The sequence below is a fragment of the Brachionichthys hirsutus genome, unplaced genomic scaffold (assembly GCF_040956055.1).
Source record: "Brachionichthys hirsutus isolate HB-005 unplaced genomic scaffold, CSIRO-AGI_Bhir_v1 contig_200, whole genome shotgun sequence".
In the NCBI taxonomy this organism is placed as follows: domain Eukaryota; kingdom Metazoa; phylum Chordata; class Actinopteri; order Lophiiformes; family Brachionichthyidae; genus Brachionichthys; species Brachionichthys hirsutus.
In genome coordinates this window covers 464,630-486,240 of record NW_027180317.1, presented here as the reverse complement: position 1 = coordinate 486,240, position 21,611 = coordinate 464,630, and the positions used below count along the sequence as shown (strand labels likewise).

At 40.0% G+C, this 21,611-nt stretch overlaps 1 protein-coding gene across 1 annotated transcript in view; it reads left to right on the top strand.

Annotated features, from left to right (window-relative positions):
* Positions 1-11,284: 11,284 nt before the first annotated feature.
* LOC137912584 (NT-3 growth factor receptor-like) overlaps positions 11,285-21,611 on the top strand; it is a 117,633-nt gene continuing 107,306 nt past the window's right edge. Inside the window, exon 1 of the mRNA XM_068756722.1 lies at positions 11,285-11,526. Coding sequence (XP_068612823.1) covers positions 11,285-11,526 — 242 coding nt within the window. The remainder of the gene's footprint in view (positions 11,527-21,611) is intronic.

The following is a 21,611-nucleotide window of genomic DNA, read 5'->3' as shown; positions in this document are numbered from 1 at the left end:
TGGAAATGGCCTGATGATACTGCTGGAACGCTGATATTCACTCCCCAGCAGCTGTATACTGGCCAGCAGCCTGTCACCCAGACACAATGAACCGGCCCCTCAACCCTTCCCGATTCCTCATCCACATTCAATCCCAGCCCCGGACCACAGAGCAGCCTGTTCAGTGGCGCTGCTGACAACTCAGTCGGCCTGCTCACATGGTACTGACCCGGTGAGTCATTGGTTGATAGAAGTCGGCAGGCATTGACTTGTGAGGCTTTGCTGCTGTTGATGACTCATCGTGCGTTCGGCATCACCCGTTATCCTGTGGACATACAGCACATGGCAACCCAAGAAGAAAAAAACAATGAAATCCTGAGGGATAAAATGGATTTTCACACAATAAAAACAACCAATGAATAATTAATGCAACAATAACGACACACATCCACTCACATTAATCTACTCACCCCGCAGTGGGAAAGTGTACAGTGTAAGAATATGATCTGCAGTGTAGCTGCCAGCAAGCTCAGCGTTTGGCTTCTAGTTATCACTCCGCTGTATCTCAGCAACTGGATCATTCTGGCAGATGAATACAGGATGTCAATCTTAACACATTGAACCATTAGTCATTAAGTTGTGCATTTTGTTAATGAGCCAGACGTTAAGAGAGATAGAGAGGGAGGTAAGGAGAGTTACGGAGAGTGACTATATGTTTTTCCTATACACATGAACACATGCATATGATTTATGCAGAATTGCTTCTTTACAAGCTTTCGCCTACACACCCTGCGGGGTGATGAAACACGGATACTGTAAGTCCTCTGTTCTCTTCAAACCAGGCGAGAGTGTGAGATGCAAGATACTGGGAATGCTGATGGCAAAACGTGATTTTTATCAAACCAGAATCTTGATTCACACTTTATTGTGTCATAATGACAGAAACTGGGTGTGCTGCAGAAATGAGTCAGTATTTGAAATTAGTTGGAAAGGAGGAATTACATATCTTTGCCTCCTTATCAACATGTCAGAAGAGGAATGTGTAGATACAAGCCTGTCTCCTAAAAATGACATGCACATTTCCAACAGCAATGCAATGCTGTCCTATTATAATAACCAGATATGTTGCTACAAAAGACAGGCACAGTGATTAAATATATGTAAACTGTAGATTGCTACTATTATTCATTTAACATGCTTTAAGGTTGATTTGAAGAAACATATTTGCTTTTTCTGTAGTATAGCAAATGCAGCATGAAGAGTGCTTCTTTATGGCTGTATTCAGATGCTCAAAGCAATTTAATTTCAATTCAGTTAAATTCATTTTTATTTCTATAGTAAAAGATCATAATATAAAGTTATATCAGTCTTGACCGGTGAGAGAGAGAGAGAGAGAGAATTTACACTACATCCAATGCTTCACAACATATAATTACTGTACACAATATTTTATACTTATATAGCACACATTACGGTAGCACCAGTAAAAGCTCATGTACAATGTTTTTTGTGCATCATATTGAAGGTTGCGTTACCCACTATTCTCTTTTCTAACCCTTATTTTGGCAAAACAATTCTACCCACAGCTGAGTCATCTAGTTGTTAAACACACTGCTGAATACCTGCAACAAATATGTGGCGATGACTTTATATTTAGTTTATATTTGTCAACCCAAATTATCCCATCAGGTCACAGATTTAACAACCTTTTCCGTACAGACTCATCTTTAAAGCATTTCCAGAAGCTCTCTCCACAAACCTCACAAGCTAATTATGACCCATCTGGAAATATCTTTCTTATAATGAAATTTATTAACTTTCTTTTCAACCGCCATGAAAAGTGCAGAGAAACAGAGTGAACGTGGATAATTTTGACTCCAGCACCAGTAATACTGAAAGCATCACCACAAAGACTCAACAAATATCAAGAATCAAGTGAATTTTTTAAAGATTTCCCATGTTACTACTTTCTTTCTTTTCCACACTGTTTTCCACAGAGAGGAGTTATTTTGAAAATTCACAAAGCATTTAAAATGAGCTGGTTTTTTTTTAACATTGTGCCGATTATGTTTCTAAGATTTAACCAAGCTCCTAATGTCAGGACAAAATGAACAGCGTAGTGCTCGGAATAATCTCTTAAACATTTGTAAATTGTATCTCATTTTTCTCCAATCAAATGTTCAAACTTGTTTCCATTTTTCTATATTTGTGGTTACATTTTGTAACAATATAATTGGTGAGCCCGTTGCACCACCATTAAAATTCCCAGTTGTTCATAAGCACAGGTGAAACAGAGAACTCTTTCTTCGCATGTCCTATGGAGAACCCATTGTGGTTAGAAGACGGTTTACATTTTTGTCTTTAATGTGTGCCGTTTTACCTTTATAAACTTTAATCAATGTATAAATTCTAGCTACATCCTTTTCTGTTAATGTTAGTGAGCATCAGTAGCTTTCATTTGTCTGCATTTGACCCAAACAGAATAATTTCAATGAGTTATTTTACATGTTAAAATTATATATATATATCTGTGTGTGTGTATGCCCCTCCAAGGCTGTCAAACGGCAGGCCTTGCAAGGACTTTGATGCAGCGCCCAGAGTGAATGACGCTGCAGTGTCAGGGTTATGCTAATTTAAAACATCTGAAAACCTTTGTGCCTTGTTCAGATCTATCAGCGCTTGTGATGTAATTACATTTTAAATAGGCACAGGGTGATAAATTGAATCTCTATACTGTTCTGCCCCGAACCAAACTTGATGAATCCATTTTTAATCAGCTGGTGGCCGACTGGTGCCTTGCTGTTTCATTTAGCTGAGATTGATGGCCGAGACGATGGCGCCTTTGTCAGATGAGTCCTGGTCAACTTCTAAATGATCTGATCATTTCAAAGCCAATGTGATCACCTATATTTTACTAGCATTTGGAAAAAGTGATGTGATCTTAAGAAGAAGCACTGTAAAGCATTCAGGTCTCTTCTTGTTGTATGTTAGCAAGATAACAGTCAATCTAAGGAGAATTGCTTCTAATTATAGATGACAGGCAGAGGCTCGTTCCCTCAGTGTCTTCCCCCTCCCAGTGGCCATGCTGGGAAAAGAAACACATTTGAATATAAGAATCTTTGGCCTCTCATGTTGCATACTAAGTGGCAAGTGATAGTGTGAACTGAATATGGCAATAGTTGCTCTATTCATAAAGCAAAAGACTTTGGTGAGTTACTATCGGACTCCTTTACACATTTGCACACATCATTTGCAACCATAAGCTATTGGTTACATGCAAATTCATGCTGTAACAGTAAAACTGCTAGTCTGTAAAGTTTCTAGGACGTATTAGGAAGTTTTTTTTAACATTTTTATTCAAAGGTAGATACATTTCCTTCATGCATGAGAAAACTACAAATGTCACTTTTTTAAAAAGTACCCAATTTGCTTGTTTGGCTAGTTTAATGTGAAAATAACTAATCTTATTATCTTCATTTAATCAGTACCAAAAACCAAATGTCACAACAACAAAAATGAGCCCCTTAGGTAAGCAATGAAGAGGCACACAAATGACATGCAAATCAATTTCTTCACTGGGTAAGACAAGGCTGGTCACTGAAAGACAGAGAGCCAAGCGGTTAAAAAGCAGCAGTAGAGGCAAGAGAAGCTGGGAGGAAGCAGTGAACACATTCGGCAACACCCTATGGCAGGGCGTCAGAGCAGCCGCTGCACACACACTGCACACACACGCTGCACACACACGCTGCACAGGATTAACGAAGCAGCAGCATTCCTGTGCTATATATCCAGAGATTTCATCCAAGGGCCCCGATTGACTAGCATCCGACTGATGAGGAATAAACCATCCGGCTCTGCACTGTTCCTGTGGCAAAGGAAACTCCAATAGAGTGCCAGTGATAAAAAACAAAACAAAACAAAAAACAGGACCACGGTGGTTCACTAAAACACACACCTTGTTATGGAGGCCAATGAGTGCTAAACACAAAGCTGCAGACACCGTGCACAAGGAGTGGAGTAGGAAACGGCCGGCCAGGCTGAGAGCAGGCCTTTGATGCAACGACTGAGAGATCGGGGAAAGGGAGAAAGCCTCCTTTTATCCCTTCGACTCACATACTGATAGGATAATGAGCCAGGTAGTGTGTAGAGCAGTACCCCTTCATACATTACGTAACAGTGGCATATCACACTGCTACAGCTGTCTGAGATGCACTTTTGAGGAAAGGTGAGCATTCACCTACGAGGTCACTTAACTCGCCTGGGAATTTATTGCAGATGAGAAATGTGTGACTAAATTGATAAAGACATTGTGACCATTTCTCACACAACTGTGTCTTCAGACTACTCAGATGTCTGAGTTCACACTGGGAACACGTTGTTTGTAGTCAATGCTCATTTACCACTGGGGTTAGCAAACGAGTTAGTTGAACAGCATTTGCACAGTTCTAAGCAGTGCTGCGAGGGCTAAGCTGCATTCACTCTGCCTGAAAGCATAGACGGTAATGCTGATCGCAGGTCAGGCATCTATCCTGGTTAGACTTTTGAACCCAAAATGTCATTTTTTTTTCTCAGTGACTTACCGCTTATTAAGAAGAGGGCAGAGACATCAGATTTGGTTGCTCTATAAATGCATCTTATTTTAAGATAACAGCTGCTCCATGCGAGTTCACTGTAGTTAACAATATAAATCCCCCAAAAGAAAAATCATAGAATTCACAAAACCCACCAAGAAACATGAACTGTCATCAGTTCTAAGAGGATTACATTCTTCTGCTGTGCAGCAGAGGCACTGAGGGGTATAAATCTCAGGTCAGGATGACAATGTGTAATGCACCTTGACTAATTGACTGTAGGATTTTGAATGACAGGAGCTGAATGGATGGGAAAACCAAAGAGATATGAGTCTGCTTTGACGGAAGATGGGGTGTATTTGCTGTAACATCTTGACTGCTGGGCGTGTTTGGCTGCAGCCTCGACAGAGCTGGGATGGCTCGAGAATCACATTGCTGGATGACGGATGAAACATTCCTCCCATCCTGCCTGTGAAGCCTTTATTTCCAGATCCTCCTTGTACTCTGTCATTTTCATCTCGTTTTCCCCTCCCATGCTTCTCTGTTTTGTGTCGCATCTGTTGCATTTCTTTCTATTATTGCCTCTCTCCTGCTTCGTCTGCTTTCAATCTTCATTAAAACAATTATGTAATGTTTTTTTTTCTTTTTTAAATATTATAATATAAACACAGTTGTCATTTATTCAACAAACAGATTATACAGAATACATTCATATATTTGCGTAGATTCCAAGAAACATTGTGTACATTAAAACAGATACTAACCTTTACTCTCTTTCAAACGTGTATTTTTATTGAATGATCATGACTAGTTTCTCCATTAGTCTTGAGAACCCCAAAAGGAAATGGATTATTTAATCTCTCAGATCAAGTTTTGATCTTGCTTATTACACTGCCTTAATTGACAGCATCTATAATGGAAAGCGGATGATGATGATGAATATATTTATTAGATAGAATGTTAGAGTACAAGTACAGTCACACAGTAGCATGTATTACAGTACAAATAACGTCAAACATCCTGTCTAAGAGGAGCATTTCAAAAAAGCCCTTGCGGGCTTGTTTCCGTTGAAAGTCCTTCGTACCAGATGGAACTATGACATAATTTCCGACGAGCAAATGTACACATGTTGTTCATGTAACTGGTGCTATGGCTTATTTGTCACTTTGGTGTTTGATTGATTTGACTATCCCAGAAGTTTAAAGTGTGTTCAGCCTCATCAAGCTGCTATGTACTGTCAGTCTTGAGCCGTCAGCCAGTGGCAGCAGTTTGTATCAGCAGTTGTCTTTTGTTCGAGACCGCAGAGATCTACAATCAGTAGCAGCTCCAGAAGCAAAAGCCTCTCTGGTGGGAAGTGTTAACTCTGCCAAAAGAGTTGCAGGCAATCATGTAATCAACTCTGCAAGACATCTAAACAAAAACAAAGTTGTCCACAAATTTGGATCACAAATCATGTGAGGATGGAGCCAAGGAAGACTTGATTAAAATGTTGAAGCGGATTACTTTATGAATGCCTATTCTGGATTACGTTTTCAGTGTTTCAGCATTTTGAGATTAGGAGTTTTCTGAAATGCATCCTACAAATGAAAAAGGGCCAAAGTAAAAAAAAAAAAAACTCTGCACAGACAAGTCATTTGTCCCCCCTTGACGTGTTACTGGATCTGAATATGAGAGATTAGATAATATAATTAGAGTGGAAAATGCTTTAATTATTTGTTAATGTATGGTGACAGAATTTATTAACAGAATTTAATTTGGCCTGAGGCACATTTGAGTCATCAGAATCAGAATACTTTATTCTGGCATTAGTCTGGTGGTCTGGGATCAAAGGCAGATGCCAAGCCAAAGTGGCGCAAGAACAAACTCATTCTCGAGTCTGTATTCTGCTAACAACATATTCATCCACTCAGTTTCAAGGCTTGATTTTTAGAGATCCCACAGAAAAGCCCACACAAGTTGTCATGGACACACCACTCATTTAAAGAACACATTTACAACAGTGTGGTTTTAAACTGTTGTTTGACTGGTGGTCAAGAATCTTTATTTTAGACACATTTCAGAATCAGAATCAGAATAATGTATTAATCCCAGAGGGAAATTCAATCAGCAACATTGCTCCACTCAACAATACTCAGGAATAAGAAATTGACAGTATGCACATACTGCATGAATAGAAAAATAAAAGTAGAATATAAAAAATATTAAAATATCAACAGAGAGTTACAATGATGCATTGTTTATTTTAATTGCCACAGGAAGGAAGGACTTTCTATGGTGTTCAGTTTTTGAGGGGGTGGGTCTCGGTCTCCTTGTCCGAGTGCTCCTTTGTTGTACCAGGAGCTGATGGAGGGGGTGGGCGGTGTTATCCAGGATGCTTTGTAGTTTCTGAAGCATCCTTCTCTCCATCACTGTCTCCAAGGAGTCCAGTTTCATCCCGATAACATCACCTGCTTTACGGATGAGCGTACATGTTATAATGTAAATCAAGATCTGAATAGTGGAGTAGGTAATAGAGCAGAAATTAAAGAGCTGTGAAGGAGCATAGCAGTAGGGTTTGGTGCTGAAAGGTATTCAGAGATTACAGAAATACTTGTGCAAGTCAAATTACTATTTTCCACAGATTTCACTATTGATATGAAAAGTGTGATTTTGTTTGTATATCCCTACTGAGTGATCAATAAAGTGTAATGAATGCAATGCTGCGTTTTAGGTGTGTGAGCATGAGCTCTCTGTATTGACTGTACTGTGCTACAGAAGCCAATAAAGCATAACTCCTTGCCAAAAAACGGAATCTGATTTGTTTCCATGCTTCTGTAATGCTGACTTGTCTAATTTGTATTTCACTGGTGGAGAAGAGATCTATGAATGGCTTGCCTTTTAAGTTGCTCAGTTTGAAAAGATGGCAGTGCGCTCATTCTTTTTTTTAATTAGTCCTTAACAACTCCATGCTCTGCTCATGCAGACCTTCATCTTCCGCTGGAAGCTTTTAAGGCGGTGCAGTTATACCGAGCGTTCCTGATTGATTTCTAGCTGACTAGTTGAGCTGGTAAAAAAAAAAACTGATGGGCGGTGGATCTCATAGCAAAAAGACATTTTAAGAATGTTAAGCCTTGGTGCGTGGTTGATGAGCAGCAAACGATGAAAAGTGTTTGAGCGGGAGGAAGTAAGATGTAAGCTTCAGATGGTTGAGCTTCAGGGTGACCAGGAGAGAGGCTTACTGACGGGTCACGATTAGCGTGATGACAGTCTGTCTAAAGGGGAACTGAAGATAACCTGAGATTTTTTTAAATCTGGTGATGCCTCAGAGAACTTCAACAGAAGAGTGACAGCCTCGCTGGTTCTCATTTGATTCGTAATGGAAAGGCGTCATGCGCTTGATGAGGTCTTTAGTGAGTTCTTCAAACCCCATTAATGGAAATATCAAAGACAAGGACAAACAGACGTTTGACATGGGATAAAGGGGCTGAATAGCATCTGAGGAACATTCACATTGGATAGAGATCCACACACGGCACTTGAAAAGACCTTTCGCAGAGGCTTTTAAGTCTGTATAGGTTCTCAAAAATGAAGCTTCATGAGGTTATGAGGAAGATGGCAGGTCGATGTCACTATCAGCCAGGTCTGAAATATTTTCAGAACAGAAAAACATTTTTTTTTTTTTTACAAATCTGTCTGACGGACTCAAGAGAAAAGTAAAGGTAAGAATTTTAAATCACTTAAACAATTGAAACAAATAAATAAGTCAGCTGCAAGAAATAGCCAACATGAAAAAAAGAATGACATTTCGTAGAAAATAATTAAAAAGGAGACATTCAATATTTGCATAATACAGCACTACTACGGTAATAAAGTCATGAATATATGAATGTATTGAGCAGGCAGGCTGGAACGGGTGGAGGAAAGTATCAGGTGTGCTCTGTGATAGGAGAGCGTCAGCGAGGATGAAAGGAAAGGTCTACAAGACAGTGCTGAGGACAGCCATGATGTACGGCTTAGAGACAGCGGCTCTGAGGAAAAGACAGGAGGTGGAGCTAGAAGTGGTGGAGATGAAGATGCTGAGGTTCTCCTTGGGAGTAAGCAGGTTGGATAGGATTAGAAATTAGGCAATAATAATAATGCATTGGTTTCATCTCCGACATACACAATAAGCTCCCTGACATTTGTAGGGCTCAACAATGGATGTATAGCTTCGAACTGGATCTTAAAATGCAATTTAAATATTATAAAACTCCAAACTGAAGAGGCCTTCTAAATACATGGCAATGACTCAAATCCACTCCAGCGGCCGCCATCTGCTATTGGAAATCTTTCAGAGTTCATTGGCTCTCAGATTGTATAAGCTTTATTGCTAATTTAGTCAATTTAAGTTATCATGATTTACGAAGCTAACGCAGAAATCTAGTACAAAGGTTGAGACGGGATTGGAGAACTACAACTGTTTTTTCTAATACAACTAATTCACAATGTTTAAATGTCTCTCAATCAGGTTTTTGAATGAAAACCTAAACGGAAGCCTCTTGCTCTAATCATTTGTCTTGTTCATTACGGCGCCCTTTCCTGACGCTCCTCTAATGCAGGGGATGAAACCTGCAATCTAAAGTCGGAACAAATGTCTATTCTTAAGGTTTCAGCTGACAAGCCTTCAGCAGGTTGTCCAGTTAGTCAAATAAAGTGATATTTATTATCGACAAATTGATGAAAAGCACCCTCTCCATTATTTTAATGGCGGAGGGTGCTGTTATATAAAAATAAATTTTATTCAGAATACTAAACAGCACTCAGAGCACAGACATCAGTTTCCCGATTATGTCTCATTGTTATGAATTTACTGTGAACCCTGTAAATTTAAACATTCAAGATAACCAGATCTGGAATACTATATGGATCCAGATCAGACTTGATGTGTGCTGGATATGATCATTGTGTGAATTTAGTTCAGACATTGTAGGCATTCTCGTAAAATTATGGGCAAAACTAAATATTGTTAAAGAATCCTATAAACCAACCGAGCACTAGACGATGAACTGGGCACCACCATGATCTAAATGGTTGCTTATTGGGCCAAGTCATACCATTCAAAACAAATGATCAAGAGCCACTCATAACTTTTTAATTAACAAACCAATGCTGCTAAATACATTATCTCGTTGGGGGAGATATTGAGAGCATCAGTGCAATTGTATCATCATGCTGCTTTGCTGGGCTCTCTCAGATACATGCATGCATGCACAGCATCAATTTAATTTGATGCCATCTAATCTTAAAAGTGCCTCACTAATTACATTTGAACATTAAATTGTTTTCTTGGAGACTGACAACTGAAACTTTGTCTGAACCTTAAACCCAGAGAGTACCTGAAAAAGCCATGATGTGGTAACTCTTCTAAACCCAGATCACTCTTTAACCAGTTTAAGTGTCAACATGATCAAATATTGAAAATGATTGCTGGTATTTCTGAGCTGCTTTTAATTTCACACTTTCACCAAGACTTTGACTTGTGTCACTTTTTTTTTTTTGTCCTAGATGTTGTGACTTGTGTCACAACATCTAGGACAAGGGTGTCGAACTCATTTCTCCGAGGGCCACATCAACATTATGGTTGCCCTCAAAGGGCCAGTTGTAACGGTAACGCAGTGTAAATGTAACTAAATGTAATGTAAATAAAATGTAACTACTCCTTAACATGCTGCTAAATAACTGTATTTATTACTACTACATACTTAATTAAGTTACAAACATTACATATGCAATTGCATAGTTCTACAAACATATGAATACCTTACTGCTGTAAAAATCTCACCCGAGGTTATGTAATGGCCATCTGTCTGTCTGTCTGTAATTTGTTCCTCAATATCTCGGTTGATTATTGACCGATGTTTAGGGAATTTGACACAGTCATGTAGGGTGGAGACCTATCTCACCACCGAATTTCTAACTACGCACAGATGATCTCAGTTTAATTATGTTCCTTTAAAATTTCAATATTTCAATTTTTTAAATGTGTCCTATGGGTGACACTCTTTGATTCTCCCTCTTTGTGGAATGAGTTCAAAAAGTCACACATTCCACGTTTAATCTACTTTGATTCAATGTATGAAAACAATAATCCACATTATTGTCTTTTATGATCATATTTGATCATTAATTACATTGAAGACTGTTTTTATTTAGGCTTCCATAGATGACCATCTTACTGTTGTGTTTTCATCTTATAAAGCACACATGTTGCTGTTGAGTTCAGCACAGAGAGATGGAAAGCCTGGTTTGAGCGCTGCTGATTTCATGCAGCCTCTGCAGGTGTCAGTATGACTGTAGTCGGAGGAGGGACTTGATGCTCCAACTTTTCATTTTGTCTCTCTCTCTTCTCCAGCCAGTCGTCCTGGTCCTGCTTGGGGAGACAGACGACATCAGTAGCGCGTCATTCCGGGGGAACACCATGCATATGAAGCTCAAAGGACGATTCGAGCCTCGCTTTATTTCACCTTATTTTTGATTTTTTTTTTTTTTTTTCGTTTTTTCTTTCTGTCCCCCCCCCCCCCCCCCCCCTCTCTCCTTCTGACGCGCAAGGACACCACATCATACAGCCGCGGCAGGGACGCGCAAATAGTGCATCCTCTGTGCAGACGCGCCACCATCCTCCTCCTTCCTTCCTCCCTACCTCCTCTTCCTCCTCTCTCCTGTCGTGCTTTAACCCAAAGGACACCGGGACCTCTTCTCCCTCTTTACCCGGAGACATGGATCTATGGTTTCACTCGATCCGGATTTGTTGGTGGAAGCTTTTGTTTCTGATGACCATTTTCCAGGACTATCTGAGCTCCATGCTGGACTGCCCGCCGACCTGCAGCTGCTCGCAAACAGAAATCTATTGCAATAAGTCCGATAACGGCAGGTTTTTCCCTTTACTCGCACTGCAAGACACCGGGACCAATGGCACCAGCGTCGACATAGCAGAGTTATTCAAAAACATCAGCTCTATGTAAGTAAATGCAGATTATTCCGCGCGTTCTCCATCATGTTAGCGTTCATCATTAATTGCTGTCATCGGCGTAAGACGTCTGGGCTTTCGGGCTTTCTTCGTTTCATCTCATTTGTTGACTATTTCTTATTTTGACACTTTCCAGTGCGTTAATTGGCTTTTGCTGATAATCACGTTTGGTCAGCGGCTATGCGCGCAGAATTAATGCCCTGATTGTGTCTCCTCTGCGCATTCTGTGCAGCCTGAGACGTGACAGCAAACTACTTGATGCTGAACCTCCGTGTAGAGGCGGTGGTTTTTTTTTTTTTTTTTGGGGATGTGCGTGTGCATCCCTTTATAAAGTTGTTCCCCCCGCAACGTCTCTATCTCAAATAACAGAGATGTGCTGCGGGGAACCTCGCATCATCCATCCCGATGACTCGTGTGCAGCAACGGCTCCGACACATCGTGCCAGATGAAACAGAAATAAATGGTGCAGTAAGGTCAACCGGCTGCATTTGAGCCCGCATCCTCTGAGGCCGATGCGACCCGACAAACTTTATCATGTCCAGATGATGCGGCCGAAAACGTCACTTGTGGCTGCTTCCATTTCTCCCCACAAAGAGACGCACGGCGTGGCAGGATGCGCGTATTTTAAAGGATTCATGCAGCCTAAAAAGAGGAGATGTGATGACGGCAGACTCGCAACCCCCTCCACACACACGCACACACCGTCAGTACATTTTCATCCTGCATCCTCTCTCCCTGCCCCCCCCCCCCCCCTCGCTCTCTCATTCTCTTTCTTCTCTTCCCCTGGCATCGATCCTTCCTGCCAAGATCAAACGCTTCTTTCTTGAAAAGTCGGGGAAAAAGATGCCGTAAAAAAGACCTCTGGTGTCAGTAAGGCGAATTTGCATATAAAGTAAACATCTCTCCGTAACGCGCTGGGACTCCCCTTCTTCCAAATCGCCTTACGCCACAAAGGACTTTTCCTCCCATCGGTTTTTGGGATCCGGTAAACGCTTTATCCGTGAGGCAGAGAGCAACTTATTTTGTGTCACGGCTCGTCGCTTTCCTGCGCCACTAGAGGGTAGCCTGACACCCTGAAAATCAAAAGACTGAAGTCATTTACGTGGCTGTTTTCTTATTTTTATTTTTTTTAGTCAAATCAAACATCATAAATCTCAAGGGTAAATGATGTAAAATAGTAATATATTAGATGATTTGTGTGACCTGATAAATATTTCCTCCTCATGGTCATCCATCTCTTCTTCCATCCACTCAGATCAACAGCAGAATCAACCACCTCTTGGGTATTCGCTTTAAAATGCCGTAATTTATTTTATTGATAGGCTTTTTGCCTTTGAGAAGCCATAATACAATTGACCCAGCACTAATTGTGCAGTGGATGGCGCCGCGCCAGTGGGCCTGTTGTTCTCTTGCTGCTCAGCGTGGACAGCGACCTCCACCAAAACACCACCAGCAAGTCAATGACAGCCTATCAACACGCCTCCCAATGTCTCATCATCTAACAATTAATCGACATGGACACAAAGGATTCATCATTTGTTGGTTTTGCGTAACATCTGACAATTTTGTTTCTTTTCAACTCAACATAGTAATTCTAGAATTAAAACGCACAAGTCTAGTGCAGCTTTAATTCTAAACATATATTACACGGTCACTCACAACATATCTATAAATGCGTTGACTGAAACATATAAATGATAAGGCAATTGCTTGTGCTAATAGACGGCCAGAAAACATGCTCTTTAAAAATAGCAACCAGTATTCATGCACAGCAGTCAGCGAGGAGTCTGCCTACAGTACAAAACGTCCTTTGTCTTCTGTCTCATTGGAACATGTTAGATGTATGGCTGGAGAAGTTGACGGTCATCATGAAGGAATCAGAGGTGTAGGTGCCCTTTATTGAAATGGAAATATTAAGCCGACACTCCTATACGGAAAATTGTTGTAGTTAACCATCTAAAAAAGATTCCCGTAATGGTTTTCCAGTTCTCTCACATTAGAAATCCATTTTAAAAGGCTTCAGTGGTTCAAGCGGTCCAGATCAGGTCAAGCTGTGATACTTGAAGAGAAAATGATGTTCTGATAGCAGCTGATGCATTTGACAGGTTGGTGAGAACACATCTCGGAGGATCCTTGCTACTGCTCATGATGAACTTTTGCCCCATTTTGTTCTTCCTCTTTTGTACCTGAGTTGAGTGAGTCAGTATTTTCACAGCGACTGTGTCGACTTTAGTATAATGCAGAATAATGTCCTATTCAAATGTATACACACTGTATGTCAGTGTACATTGGAGGAACAATGACACAGAACTGCATGACCCATATGTTGTGTATCTCATTGTGATGTCAAATAATCCTGAATATCAACTCATATTTAAGGTGCGCATAGAAAAACATCAGCCTATGCATCATTCCGCACAGATTAGAATTTTCAAAATATGAGTTAAAGTGACCCCTGAACAAAAAAACCCCAGAACAAAACAAAAAAAAAAGCAAAACCTCAACACATTTCATGTTGAGCAACAATGCTTTATCAGAAACTCAACAAGTTCACATTTAACAGCCAGCCAATAAAGTCCAATAAATCCTCCTTCCCTATGATTTAATTCACGTGTCCTATGCTGTATGGCATTTGATTAGCAATTAAATTCACTATGAAATACGGCGCTCCTTAAAATAGATGTCAAAATGAGGAGGCTTCTTTTTGCCTTTGGAAGAAAAAGCTCTTCCAGCAGCATCACATTTTAGACTTCTTTAATGTTGAGGCTTTCCTCACTCAAATGTGCCATTTGTTTATCAGCAGACACAGACTTTCACACTTAAGTCTTTTACAGTTTATCTGCTTTGCCAAGTACAGCTGGCAGGTTGGTGTTTAATATTTTTAAACTCCTGATCATCCCATGTACATAGGTATGTGATTTCTCACTTCCAAATATTCAAGGTATCCTTTAAAATGCATACTATTATTGTAGTTTCATGATTTATTTCTTACTTGTTACTTATGGAAGATGTTCAGTTCGAATGAAAGAAGTCACATTGGGAATGCTTTGGTTTAATTTCCATAACATTAAACTACATGTAATCTTTACAGCATAGCAGCATTGCCTCTGGTGGCTCGACCCGATCTCTGATCTCCATGTAGAAAACACATTTTCACTTGATATATACTAGGATAATAGTAGACTATATGGTCCAAAAAAGAGCCAAATGAAAATAAAGCTGCCACATCCATCCATCCACTGCTCTACTGACTATATATTTCAACGGCCATTACATCCATTGCCAGTAACTTCCATAAAAAGTTGCTTGGAAAGATTTTCTTCTCTTTTCTTTTTAAAATTTCAAAAGAGCCCAGCTCGGCTTGAAACTATCGATTGTTAGACACCTTCAACTGCACATTTTATATGAAACTTGCCAGCTTGCTGATGTTGCCAAAGAAACCTTTTTCAAATGGGAATCTTTCCAAGGTCTGCTTATCGGCGACTTGTGTGGGAAGCTATTCCCCGGTTTCAGGCACCAAGCATTAATGCGTTACATAAATTCTCTACCTTTTACAACTCCTGTGCAGCCCACAGCATGTGACTGTGGCCAACACAACTTCAAGTCCAGATATCTGCTGTGCAATTTGTGCATATGTTTTCTCAATGATCATTGATAAGTTAAACTCCTAAATCACTGGAGCACTTGTTGACCCCTCTTACAGAGGCTTCCTGATTGCCCAGTTTGAGTTGGGGGGGGGGGGGGGGGGAATTGCAGGAATCAAATTTAAAAGAAGATTAAGCAGCAAAATTACAAGATTAATTATAGCTCCTATAAAACATAACCTTTGCAGGGTCACAAAGTGGTTGAGACCTGTCCAGTTGACATTGCTTTGAGAGGCGAGGTACAGCACACAGCTTGTCACATCAAGTTACAAAGTAGGTCGTGCTCATAAGCAATTTGGAGTCACCAATTCACCTTTAAACTGCATGTCTTTGGACTCTGAGACAGGAACGGGATGCAAACACCACATATATAGACCCAGATGTGGATTCAGAAAAACCTTCTAACTGAGAAACAAAGGTGCTTATTTGTGGCCAACAAACGGCCCCTTTAATGTCTGAATGCAGGAAAACTGGTTTTAGGATTAATTAACGGAAAAGATTATACAGTTGTGGGAAAATGTGCTGCTACATATATTTATTTCTCAGCCTTGGGGCAGGTTTAATAAGCATTCATTACTGCCATGCTTAAATTCAATTTGAAGAATAAAGGTGCTGGACTCCGGAAGCATCAGTGGGGACCTGGAGAATGAAAGAGATGCTTGAGACATCATGAGACACAACTAAAAATCAATAACACATTTTGTGGACAGATTATAATATAATCTGCTTTACTTGTTAATAACCCACTTGTTGACTAGATGGAATTAATTTCAAATGTTAGATATGAATTCAGATATGAATATTATTACAAGGCCTTGGGTTTCGCAGGTTCAGTGAGCTGGAACCCAGTCATAAGGTTTTGTTCCGCTTCCTCCAGACTGGGATGTCAGATGAGCAATGAGCCCCCCTCCATCAGTACGCACCAACCAACTTTCATTCTTCCTGAAACACTCCAGCGATGCCACCTCAACCCCCTTGCATTAATTTTACCAACACCTCCCTTCATCACCTGTATTTATTTATTATGTGTGTTCTGCTCGATGTCTCGGTTTTTGATACCCAGTTCACTTATATCTGCTGATAATCTTGATTTACACGTGTCTATTTCATCACCCTGGTATTTCTTTCAGGTGGGCTGAAATGTTTTTATATAACTATCCAAGTTTCTTTGTGTGATCTTCGGTTTTCGGTTTTCATTTGAGGACAAATAAACGATATTCAAACTTAACTCACCCTCTGTTAGCTGCTCACAAATGAAATCTCAGAGCTTGTCTCAAGCCAGCCTTGGATGTTGAATTTATATCTGAAGGTATGACGAAAAAAACTATCGAAATATATATTTTAGGTGAGCTGTGATTACCTTCTGAGGAATTATTTTGAAATTGTTAATTGAATGACTAATAATCTATCTGAAATATATTATTTTATTTATACAATATTAAATTGTTTTTCTTTTTTCATGTTTCTTTAAAAAGAATGTCCTAGAGTTGTACATAGTATTTACTTAAATAAAATATCTTCTGAAATTTGCTAAATTTGTCATTTGAATCACAAAATGTTGTCAAAGAATAAAAATGCAAAATTAAATTTGGATTTTGACAGGACACAACTTTCTGTTCTGAGCAATTTCCATTCTCAAAATATTTTAATATAGGTGAACACCATCAGTGATTAATCTTTCAAGTTGGTTACACCATCCGTCTGTCCTTTTGTCCCATTATAATAAGCTTGGGGAGATTTTCTTCAATTTTGATTCAACCGCTTACTTGCATACAGACAACCTGGAAATGTTGTGGCCAAAGGTTACTGCGACTTCTTAAAACACATTTCCAACCATAAGTCAATAATTTATCTTGTTCTGACAGAATTTCATACAAACATATAGCAGCATAGAATGATGCCATTTTACGACTGAAAGGTCAAAAAGCTGTGAAATCACAGTCTTCAAAAGCCATGTTTTTGTCCATTCTTCATTGCCAGGGCTCAGAAACAGAAGGGAAAATGGAGAACATATTTCATATTTACTTGAACACAGACTGGCGACACTAATCACGGTGCCCAACTTGAAACTTGGAGATCACACAGATCTCCTGTGTTCAGGTTGGGAGCGGTTGTGGTTTGTAGATGCTTCAGATTTAGAATATGTAGCTTTCTTGATGCAGGATCCATATTGAAGCTTATGTTCACAGCTGCAGTGTCTGTATACTCTTCGTGTCTGCTAATTAAGTTTCATTAGAGAGATATTAATTAAATTAACTATCAGCCAATTGTTTGATATCAAATGAATGATGGCAGCAAGGTGGTGTCGGGGTAGTGCTGTTGCTTCACAGGTTCGACTCCTCTCTGTGGGGAGTTTTTCATGTTCTCCCCGTGTCTGCGTGGGTGTTTGTCCGGAGTCTCCTGGTTTCCTCCCACCGCCATAAACATGCAGATTAGGTAAATTGATCACTCCAACTTGTCCGTAATGAGTGTGTGCATGAGAGTACTTGTCTCTATGTGTGGCCTCATGATGCGCTGGCGGTCCGGGGTTACCCGCCTCTCACCTGTGGTCAGCTGGGATAAGCCAGCACCCGTGACCCGCACGGCTGTAGACGAGACGATTGAAGTCATCTCGTCTACAAGACAATGGACGGATGGATGAATCATGTGGTTAAGGGTCTACAGGGGCTTTTGACAACCTGTAAAACCCTTGATGTGTCCTTTTTGCCAGGCTGTTTCAGCGTCACATCCCCAAATGCCATCTAGCCCATCAGGACAGAGTTGCTAACACACGTCTTGCCCTTTTGCCTTTACCATACAGACCCCCCTGCTGCTACCGCATTGCAAAACTCACCTCAGGCAGCGCAAGATGGGCTCCTCTGTTATAAGCATCTTGTCAAGTTTGCATGAGCCTGCCTTTGTGGAAAGTAGGTCATGGCTGCCATCTGAGAATTAGGAGGAGAGAGCGGCGGTTTGCTTAAGATCCTCTGCATGCAGGGATGTTGCGAGAAGTCCTGGCCATTAGATCGAACCAGTATCTCCCACGCCCCCGCCACCTCATCTCTCGCATCTGCAGGCAGCCTTCATGTCTTAAAAGATGCATACCAATGAAGCACCCCCTGCTTTAACAATCAAAAGATGCATTGAAGACCCTGTGTTTTAACCCGGATAAGTGAAATCCTTCAAAGACTTGTGGTCATGTTCCATGGTCTTAGTGATGACATTTAGTTGTGCTGCTGCTTTCACACAACAGATTATGAGTCAGTGTCATCATTGAATGCAGTGGTTTAACACCTCAGAAGATTGATGGATGCAGCCAAAAAAAATTGTGTTTTAATAAAGTACCATGTACTTTCTTGAATACTTAGTCAGGCCAAAATGTATTGGCTTTGTAAAGTCACACTGACAGCATATTTACAAATCCATCCTTCCTTTAAGTCTCCATTCTCGGTGCTTCGATCAAGCTTTCTTTTCACACTATTATACGTTTGTTTCTGCTTTGTGTTTCTCTCCGTCCGCCCATCCCCAACTCTCCTATTGTCATTCATTTTACCCAGGTGAGGAAACGTGTTCAACCCCCATAGTGTCAATCATAAGGCATCACAACCCGAAACCAGCCCATTGCTAATAAAGCTTACTTACTCATTATCTTGTGGGAGATTTTTCTGTTGCAAAAAAACACAAATCATTATGTATTATTGAGACACTTCCCTCTGTGTCAGATGTGACTGACACTTAAAACTGTATGAACAACGCTGCTCATTTAGTTTTTTTTATGAAGGTCCTCATCTTTTTTTGACATACTGGCTTTTAAATAAAATTCTGCTTCAGAAAAGAACTGTGCACATTCTCTGTAATTCTTTCTCACGTCTGCACCAGATATGGGCTGAATATAGTTTGCATGACTCCAAATGTCATTGCTCAGGACCACATGGAGGTTTGAGTTTATCTTTGCCTTTGAGTAGATTATTATTATTTTTTCTTTCTAATTTTATCACTTTTAGGGCCACATCCCTTTCCTAAGTTCTTAACTAAAGACAGACTTTGTGTTTTTGCCTTGCTCTGTTCTGACAAAACAAAGCAGCCATTACCCGTGGTGAGCTGTCCTCCCCTGCCCGTCCATCAGTCCTCCATCTGTACAAATAACAGTGCTGCTGTTTGAGTGGCAAACACTGATAATAAATGAATGGCTCAATAATTCTGTCTGTTTAGCTTTGATTTAAACATCATCAGCCGCAAGGACAGAATACAGCATGGCAGCACACGTGTACCTTTCAGTTTTCCAGGAAGCAGATATATATATATATATATATATATATGTATATATATAAGATATATATACATATATTGGCCCTGAGCACCACAACAGTCTCTATTTATGTATAGCTACATATGCTCTGATATCTGTATTTGCTCTGTTCTGTGGACTATTGGTGTATATTGTACTACATCAAAACATTATGGAGCTGGCAGGCCATTCAGCTATGCTCACTGATCACTCTCAGGGAGCCGAGGACTCGGTGGCCGTACAAGCCAAGAGCACCAGGAGGGCTTTTTAAGACCCTGACAGAGCTTTGTGTGGAGGCAAATGAGAACACATTAAAACTAAATGGCCCGCAGGGACTCGGCTCTCCTTCCTACTGCTTTCCTGTTGTTTCACTGACCTTGCTGCTTCACTCGAAATATCACAGTTGCTTTCTATCTTCTTTCACAGGCTAAAAAAGCTCATCTTTTTAAGAAGCACCTGACATCAGTCACTTCTTGCTGAATCATATCCTCCTCTCTCAGAGCTCCCTCTTCTAATCTGCTCTCCCTGAATTAAAAATAAGAGGCTTTTCCACCCTCACGTTTTCTACGATTGTGTCACAGTGGAGCCTTTATTTTATTTTTAGAATTTATTATTATTTTTACAATTATGGCTCCTCCTCTATTTTACTGTCATCGCCTCTCCATTTACATTCAACCTCCATTACCACTTACTTTTGCAATTGTTTGATATCATTGCTTTAATTTTTGTTGTGTGTCCAGTTTACTTTGTAAGTTTAGGTGTGTTACAGGTTTTGTGTTTCTTTTTTATTTTCAAAATTATTTGTCTATATGTCATCACTATCAAACCAGTGCTGGTATCCTCCCCTTCCTCTGTTTATATATTCTCCACACCATGCTAGTTTACCGATTAATCTTTTTTTTGTTTTTTTGGAGTCAATAGCTGTCAGGGTGTGGCACCTCCGGCAATGTTTTGGTTCTTTCAATAATTATACTCCATGTGGAAAAACTGGTATTTGTTCTTTGACAAGGCTTTGATGGAGAAGCTGGCTGGCATGCCATTCAGGAGAAGCTACTTGCAGTGGCAGCTGTCTGCATTTGACACAGAGAACTGCAGGGGCTTCTTATTTCCAGAGGAAGCCATCACCTGTCAAGCATCACTAATGTGTTTATTGTTACTCCAAAGACCAACTTGTTCCTATCTGGTTATTTTAGAGAGGAAAAAAACAAGTTGGTAGAAACAAGAAATGTGTTCTTTTAGGAACAACCTTTCCTTAATACTAAATCTAATTTACAGTACATTCTACTCACTAGATGTCTATTATGGGCAGATTACGAGTCACTGTGTGAGGCTCCTAATCTTGCCAACAAAATATCCACACTGAAAGAAACACAATCTTATTAGTGTCATTTTGTGGCTCTACGATGCATTTTATGTCCTTTTTAAGTCAATATGCATTCATTTATGGATTTGCATATTTCTGTGTTAGTTTTACATTGCTTTGCAGCCACTTGAGTGACTTTGTAACAAATGAAAGGTTCTGTACTGGGAGTCCCCTAATCCTTCTGAACACAGGCAAATATGAAGATGTGATGACCAAAGAGCACAGCTTTATGTTCTGTGGTAGACGTGCTCTAGTCTAAAGGTAATCCTGTCTGACTGTTTATATTAGGACTCACTCACTGGCCATCATTTTGATAGAATAGTGTCCGTGTGTCATGTGTGTGTAAGATGAAGATAGGGCGTGCATCAAGGAGAAGCAGTTATTTAAATGAAAGCAAGGGAAATATGACAAACAAATCACATTTTCATCAACCTTGAGCTCAATCTCCCCCCAAAGTCCCTTCTTTCCTACTGTAGGTAATTGGTCGACTCTGAAGACCTGAGAGAACTGCGGCATGCGTGGTATTTGATTTATTTATTGTTGTCATTATAAAATGAATTGCACAATGAAGTTATGATATAAGATTGGAGAGTCAGTCCTGAGTTACAGCAACTTGAGCTCTTGACTTCTGTAAGTTCATAATCATGAAATTCTTAAAATAAATAAAAGCCACTGAAAATTCTGCACAGTGGTAAGATCAATTTGGAATAAATACATTAAAAATAATCTCCGTACAAATACATTTACCTGTGTTCAACCAACAAATTGATGCAGCTTTAATTGACTATCTCTCAGATTAGAT